This window comes from Aspergillus melleus, assembly GCF_016097325.1.
Source record: "Aspergillus melleus strain CBS 546.65 chromosome Unknown contig10, whole genome shotgun sequence".
NCBI lineage: Eukaryota > Fungi > Ascomycota > Eurotiomycetes > Eurotiales > Aspergillaceae > Aspergillus > Aspergillus melleus.
In genome coordinates this window covers 37,458-45,539 of record NW_025763379.1, presented here as the reverse complement: position 1 = coordinate 45,539, position 8,082 = coordinate 37,458, and the positions used below count along the sequence as shown (strand labels likewise).

Sequence of the window (8,082 nt, the reverse complement as noted above, 5' to 3'; positions counted from 1 at the left end):
CGCATTTTTGGGAATAGGCGAGCACTTCGGTTTTCAAACATGTGGGTTGAGAAACAACAGACTGACCCACCAGTCATCCTGACAGATCTCAGCTAAGAGACTCCCTCCGTAGCCGTTTGCCATAGACACAAAGCAGCCACGGTATCGGCAAGAGAAGCAGCGAGGCGAAGGCAAACACCGCGCTGGCCCAATTGATTCCCATTTTTTCGTACATTTGCACCGTAAACAAGGGAAATACCGCCCCTAGTGTGTACCGCAAAGCACCGTTTGCCGCGATAGCTAAGCTAATATGAGCCTACACCGATAGAGCGAAGGGGAGGGAAATGGCTCACCAGACGAAACACGTTCGGCCGGGTATATATGGGTAATGTAGGTGACGGCTGAAAGCTATGGGACTGATGTTATTGGATGTTTGTGTTCCGGACAGGTGCAGCACTCACAAACAGCGCAAAAACCCCCCATCCCAGGGGAATACCTGCGGCCACGACAACAGCCCAATGACCACCTTGGCGAGCTGCAAGCGCGTACCTGACGCTATCAGCTTGGCCACTGTTTAAACCTCTGGCGTCAATGAATCACTTACCATACTTCACCGAGGAGCATCAAAATACTTCCTACCATACCGGCATACAGCCTTTTTTCGGGAGGCACGTGATCCATGGACCCAGTGCCGTTTCTTGGACAGAATCTTTTGTCAAAGTGGACGCACATTATGATGGCGCAAAAATAACCTATGACGAGGCTCAGAAGACTTAAACTGGCTTTCTTAGCATCGAATTGGTACGCTGAACTCAAAACATATAGTATGCTTGTGAAGTAGCTAAAAATGATAGCATAACCAAAGGCGGTATGTAGAGTCAGCGACAAGACGATCCAGTCGTTGCAGAGCATTTTGAAGGGCAGACAAATGGCCCGGAGTCGGTTGTCAACTTGGCCTCCGGTCACCACGACATTGTCACCTTGATGCATGGGCATCGGCTTGGATGTCTCCTGCATCAGTATCACCAAGAGCCAAATAGGTATTCCGATGAAGAGTGTGACCCATTCTGTCCATCTCCAGTCGCCGTCATGTGCCGTCATCGCATATGCACCGACAATCGGGGCAATGCTGGGAGCGAGAAAGGGGCCTAGAACAAACAGAAGAGAAGCTGCCCCTCTCTGTTGGCCCGCAGGCCATAGGTCGACCACAGTTCCGGCGCCGATAGCAATACCAACAGATCCCAGGAAACCTCCCAAGAATCTACAAACCAGGAACGTGGCCAAATTACCAGCGACAGCCGCTCCGGCGGTGAATGCAAGAAGGCAGGACGACGCAACGATGTAGACCCATCGGCGACCGTACATTTCTGAAAGCGGTGCTAGTAAGAGCGGGCCACAAGCAAGGCCGACGGTGTAAAGGGTGATGTTAGATATGGCAGCGGTGCGGCCGACGCTGAAGTATTCCATAATACCGGGCAAGGCAGGTTCTGAGACGGAGGTTCCAAATGTACTTCAAAAGGTCAGTTTCATAGGTATGATGCATTATTGATGTCGGTCAACTCACATGACAAATGCGAAGAGCGAAGGACATATGGTGTGGAATATCTTCTTCGTTGGTGCCCAATTTTGTGGCATACATTGGCTTTTGCCATCTAGTACAATATGCCCTAGGTCAGGACTTCTTTCTTCAGGATTTCTCGCATCTCTATTGACCTCGAATGTCACTTTCTTGAATATCCTCATGTCTGTGATAGGACTGGAGGATTCCGGGGAGGTTGCGATCTTTCAACCCGACACATGGTGGGAAACTCAAGGGACTTTAAGCGGGTAACCTTGAAGTGTCCGCACGAATGTCTCCGCGCAGAGAACGTTGAGAGATACACACAACAGATCATAGATTGCCGCTCCCAGGGTAACATTGTTCAACTACAGAATGCAACTTGTATTGGGATTGGGCTGGTGACGGCTTTTGGGTGGGTCAGGCTGCAGTTCAATCGTATAAGTAGTGTTGAGCTTTTCGTGCATAAACAGACCTTGACCGTTCAGCGCAGCACTTCCAGTCAATTCGTCCGTTGCTCAGGATTGTATAACAAATAGCTTTCAGCAATGTTGAGCCCTGCCCCGGCATAATTCTAAGAGTCCAAATCCTCTTCCAGTATAATCGATACAAGGAATACATGACCGAAGGTGAGCGTCTCTCGGATTATTGGCAAGTGGAGGAACTTAAAAAGGAATACACATCCCCCGCCGCTCTGCTCTGTATTTATATGTCTTTTCCACTATAATTCCAACATCAGATTACCCTCAAAACATACGCATTGCATTTCGCATATCTCACTATTACAACATCGACATGGCTGAGCGCGAAGCAGTCAGTTTTGCCTCTACCCCAGTTCTTTTTCTACATGTCTGTGCAATATTATATTTTGGTCTTGCCACAGCAAATCTTGCATGCGGGCTGCTAGCTCTTCCTCTTGAAAAAGTCCAAAAAAGTCTCACCGACATCCTGCCAGTCATGGCCTTCCTGATGGCTATCACGTTGTCTTCCTACTCTTCTCTAAGAGGCCGTCTCCGGCGGTTGCCACCAAAACAAGAACAGATGGGGATTCTACTCGTCATCGCTAGCTCAGCAATCTCATTCGTCCACTTCCAGTTCTATCATGCCATATTCTCCCGCATGGTCTACACAATCTTGCTTGGCTCTGTTGGCATCTATGCTCTTCACTTCACTTGGCACCGAGAAAACGCCAATTTCCCTCTGGTCTGCTTTTTGCACGGAATCTTTGCTCTGATCCCTGCCCTACACGCAGCCTGGTTTTCAATGGTCGGTCTGGGAAACATTACAAAATGCTTTTTCTTATACTTGGCGTTCAACGGTATCGGGGGCTTGATCTACATATTCGCCATCCCTGATAAAATCTTGGGCCTTCCAGGAAGACCTTTTAGTGAATTCATCATGCACGCCTGCATCATTTTCGGGACAAAGCTCTTACTCGCGAGGTTTATTACCTTGTACTCTCTGGGTGAGGATGGATCTGTTGTTGAATGCTGGATATAGCCGTGGGAATAGACTCTATCTGCCTGGAGCTCCCTAGTATGCTCACCACCCAAAGTGACGCTTATCCCTGTTTGCAATACATGTATCCCCTTCGTGTTCGATGCCTCACAGATAATTGAATATCAATGTATAAAGTGACTCCGACGTCATAGATATATGCCACTATCGCGTCAAGATGGCTCGTAAGTGTAATGTATACATAGTCAGGGATGCAAGTGTAGATTATGGTGTAATGCAGATGCATGCAAAGATCAAAGCTGATCGTCGACCAGTTCAGTTACTGTCCCGTATCTTTTTATTACCATGAATCATTTGGTGCTACAGTACAGTATTCTGTCTTAGATACATCCACTCCTGTCTAAGCTTTAAAATCCTAGACTTCAACACAGTAAGATCATTTTCGAAGGGGCCTAAGATTATGTTAATAGCACTATGTATGTAGTTCTATCAGCACTTTACTAGATCAATATCGGCAGCCAGCACAGTAGGCTGTTAAATCCAATATCTCATTTACAGCAGATATTCGAGAAGGTGGCGGCAGGTATGGCTATTGGTTGTGTTGTAGGATGTCTCAGAAGAATAGGCCGACCGTCCGTGAGCGCTATGTATGGGCTAGTATTTTATTGGCCAGGCCTATACATGATTGAAATCTATATAACCATGACAAAGGCCCCTGTAAATTACCTGTATGCAGGTGTTAACGTTTGTCTTCTGTTCGTGATATAAGCTGACTTCTATCCTTTGACACTGTTTGATCAAGTACATATACTCTCATTGCTATGGTATTATGTACAGAGAATGGCACCACCTTTAACACGCGTAAAGAAACAGCTTATCTGTGACATGATGAAGAATGGTAAGTCTATATCTGCTACAGCACTTGCAGCTGAATGCAGCGAGTAGACTGTTAAGCATATTCGTTCTTGTTGTGAATCGAGGCTCGACCAAGCAAACAATAGAGCTTCGTATATGAAATTTATTCCGGATATAATCAGATTGATTGGAGTTCAATCTGATGTTCATCTTGTCTATAATCCCTCCGGTTTCTATACATATGAGAATAAAACAGTAAAAACACCTTCCTCTGAATCACAAAAATATTGACCGGAGAATCAACGAAGTCAGCCCTAACATTGAAGGTGTTTTTAGGCTATCTACAACCGGAGTCTTCATCCAACCATCGGGCCAATCGTCGAGGATCTGGTAGACAAGACATTGCAGAGCAAGCGTGAATACACAGTAGACAGTGGGTTGAGTAGAATTTGACTTATCGTCGGGGTGAGTCGCGCATGTGTTCTATTAAGAGACGAACCCAACACAAATTCTGTAAAAGAAAGCCAGTGACATATCTCAATTGACCCGTCTACCTTGCACCTATATGTTATGTCAGGACCTTGATGCCACCAAATCCATGAGCTTCCCAAGCTGCACTTCCATATATTTTTGGGTGACCATTTGTTCTTTGATGTCTGTCACATCTTTCTCCATCATGTCTACCCTTGAATGAATAGCTCCAATTCTGGAATCCATCTCGTTGCGGATGGAAGACAGTTCGTCGCTTCCCAATTTCGACCCAAGTGGAGCTTTTCCCCCATTCATGGCTCCGTCGTTAGAAAATTTGAGACCATGCAGCATTTCTACCAGGTCTTGCATGTTTGTTCTTCGCTCTCCAACTTTGGCACCGCGGGAATCGTTCATAGGGACATAAATATTGTTGGCAGTCATTTCCCACGGCAAAGTTACACCATCTCTTTCACTCATATCTTTCATAGCTTTGTTAATAGCATCTTCTGGCCAGAACGCACGCAACGTAGTCCGAGTGATGATTTTGGGCATGATTGATCCATTAAATTTGACACAGAATTCCGTTGTGGCATCTGATTTGTTTTTAAGGGCATTTGCCGATCTAATAGGCACAGTGGTATAGAAATAGATCCAGTCCACATCGATGAACTCTTTCTTGTCGTATCTTCTCCCGGAGGCGTCGAATTTCAAGGCATTCTTGCTCATTCTCCATCCATCAAGGTTAGCAATGCTGGGTTTCAGCACGATTTTGTACTTTCCTTCGTCCTCATCGTAGATCTGGACTCCGAAGGAACTTTTGACTCCGTTATTGATTTTCTTCCTTTTCTCAAAGAGGACAATTTCGGTGCCATTATTCTGATAGTGATACGGCCAGAAGCTGGTTGCATCCATGTTTTCATCCGCGTACCGACGTTTAGGTCCGGTCGGTATATTCTGATCCGCATTTGGAAAGAGCTTTTCGAACCATGCGGGCTGAAAGCCTCTGTCAAGACAAATATGATATAATTTTAGCTTCGCTTCGCGAATGGTTTTGTTGGCAGTCTCATCATGGGGGCTTGTCTCAAGTCGTCCAATTGCTTCCGCGTATCCGGATCCCAGCACATCTGCAATGGCCTTATATGGTATCCAAAAGCCTTGAGTTGCATCAGCATCCCACGTCAGTTTGTCCACTATTTCCGCAGATATTCTGTCGTTTATCTTGTTCAATTCTGCTTCATTGGCTTCAGAGGATTCGGAAACCAGATATCGGCGCAGAGCCACAATGGCGCCTTCACACTTGGCTTGCAGAATTGACTCAAGTGTTTGCTGGGCTTCTTCGCTCATGGGCGAAGCTGAACGTTCTCTCCCAGGACCTCTCCATGAGCCGTATTCAGAATCGTTTCCATTTTCTTTGCTCTGGCTTTCTTGTTCTTCTCCCCTTCCTTCTCCCTTTTCTTCCTCTCTCTTATTCTTCTCCCCCTGTTCCTCCTCTTTACTTCCCTGCTCGCCCGTTTCACCTTGTCCTCCTTCATCTTCCCCTGTCTCTCTCACACTCCCACTACCTCCACTTCCGTTAATATCCACGCTTTCTTCCTCTCTCTGATCCTTCTCCCCCTGTTCCTCCTCTTTACTTCCCTGCTCGCCCGTTTCACCTTGTCCTCCTTCATCTTCCTCTGTCTCTCTCACACTCCCACTTCCTCCACTTCCGTCAATATCCACGTTCAGAATCTTTGCGGCCTCCTCAATCCCTAGACATGGTTAGGCCACAATCTGTATTGTTTTTATGTCATCTTACTTAGCAGAAGGGTTTCTGTGTCTTCAGGATTCTTGAAAAGAACAATTTCCCTTAGGGAAACCAGACGCTCCCTCAACTTTTCCGGGTCATCTTTGAACTCCTCTTCTTCGACAACATTGCCCTCGGCCTTTCTAAGAGAACCCAGCTGGCTGTCCACTATCCCATTCAGTTTCTCCCTCTGTGGTGGGCTCAGTTCCTTGCCTTTTTTCAAGGTATCAGGGATCGCAGCGGGTGCATTATTTCTGCCTATGTGCACGAGCAGGCCGGAATTCACAAGCGCCACATACAATTTCGTCTCCTTTTGGATTGTACTAGCCATTTTCGACAGCCAATCACCTAGGAAATGCTTTGATTATTCTGGCACTGATGGTGCTCTATGCAAGCTTTCTAGTGGCTTGGGTGAAGGATATGGAATCTTATATGTCTTCAGCTGTACCTTGGAGGATTGTTCTTGACATGCAAACTTCTATATATATAACTGGAAATTATCCTGCTGATTCTCCTAAGCGCAGTAGACGAGATGATATCACCGCAATTTTCGTTGAACTATTTGAAATTTGGTGACTAGAGGTTTACCTGCCCCTGGAAAACATCGCCTGTCCTTTTTTACTGTCCTTTTTTTTTGGAAAGGAGGGGTCGATCGATGTACAATGAGGTATACCATATAGACTAGTTCTGTCGGGATAGCCGTGGAGTCCTCGCCCCATGTCCCGGTCCACTCAAGCTATATTACATGTATATGGCCTACTGGTGAAAAACACCAGAGCATAGTGTATCCTAGCTACGTATATACCTTAGCCCCTCTAAGAAACCTTGATTTATTAGAAAGAATAGGACATTGAGGAAAGATGGATAAAATATCAAGAATGCTGCGCTTCTGTTCTAGATTCAATAAGAGGCCCTCCTTATCACATCGACTTTTCTTTAGAGGAAATGTAATCTGTCGCTGAATTTAGAGTTGACTAACATCGCCCATCCTTGCTTCCATGGCATAATCTCATCATTTTTCTATATTGTACGTACTGAAAATGTTATGGGACTACTCATGTATAGAAATGAAGGGCTCCATTAAAGCTACAGTCATGGTCATGGAGCTGAGACGTTCTAATTTACTGAGACTTTGAACTCTAGTGTAATTGATTCTCCAATGTACATACTATGTATAAGTAGTTTATGGTCTGAAGGTTCTACATATAGAGCGGATATTGTAGTGTGAAGTGTTAGATCGGAGAGGGCTGATGGTTCCTCCCAGATGCATTGTCACAGTCTCACAGATTTGGATAGCCCTAATAAGCTCCTCCACTAACTCCCGGTAGTACGTTGCATCCTCCGCAACACGCTCAGTTGTCGTTAAGCGCCGTTCATCAATCAGTTCATCGCCGATATATTGATATCCGCGGGGTGCCTTGGTTGGCAGCACATCTGTCACTGTCCTCAATGCGAGAGGGTGTTCGGACGTCTGCGGCAGACTCATCGTCGCACATAGGGAAGAAGGCTCAGTCGGATGGTTCAAAGTAAAAGGACAACCACAAGGATGACTTGACAAACGTGTGAGAGAAATGGACACTACTATATTCATTAGGGAGATGCAGTTGGAGCTCTTTGAAACCCTCGACAGTGATCAGGGGATGTCCTTCGAATGAGGGGTACAGCTTGGCTCATTCATCTTGCTTGCTACCCGCATGAGTCAGGACAGACTAGACATGAAGGTGGGAGCAATCTAATTACATGCACATACGTACGCCAAGACACATAGTTATGCTAACCTGCCGATCGCCTTCATTGTGATGGGTCAGGATAAATGAGATCAACCAACCAATGTGTGAAATTATAGCGTATTTATCGCGAGGATAAAATTGTCGGTGATTGGGTTCCATTCCCATCGCCACACGCTATCTTACGATATTCTTAGTGTTTGATATCTACAGCCCTGCGACTTTGATCATAGACTGTCCCCAACATAATC

At 45.9% G+C, this 8,082-nt stretch overlaps 2 protein-coding genes across 2 annotated transcripts; both read right to left on the bottom strand.

Moving 5' to 3' along the window:
* Nucleotides 1–401: 401 nt before the first annotated feature.
* LDX57_013051 (putative MFS polyamine transporter) lies at nt 402–1,446 on the bottom strand (the record flags this gene model as incomplete). Its single annotated transcript, XM_046094800.1, has 2 exons — nt 402–528; nt 584–1,446. The coding sequence occupies 2 exons, from the start codon at nt 1,444–1,446 to the stop codon at nt 402–404; spliced, it is 990 nt and encodes a 329-aa protein (XP_045950779.1).
* A 2,977-nt stretch (nt 1,447–4,423) lies between these two features.
* LDX57_013050 (uncharacterized protein) lies at nt 4,424–6,435 on the bottom strand (the record flags this gene model as incomplete). The annotated part of the gene is made up of 2 exons (XM_046094799.1): nt 4,424–6,069; nt 6,117–6,435. 2 exons carry the CDS (start codon nt 6,433–6,435, stop codon nt 4,424–4,426), a joined length of 1,965 nt encoding a protein of 654 aa, XP_045950778.1.
* Nucleotides 6,436–8,082: the final 1,647 nt, after the last annotated feature.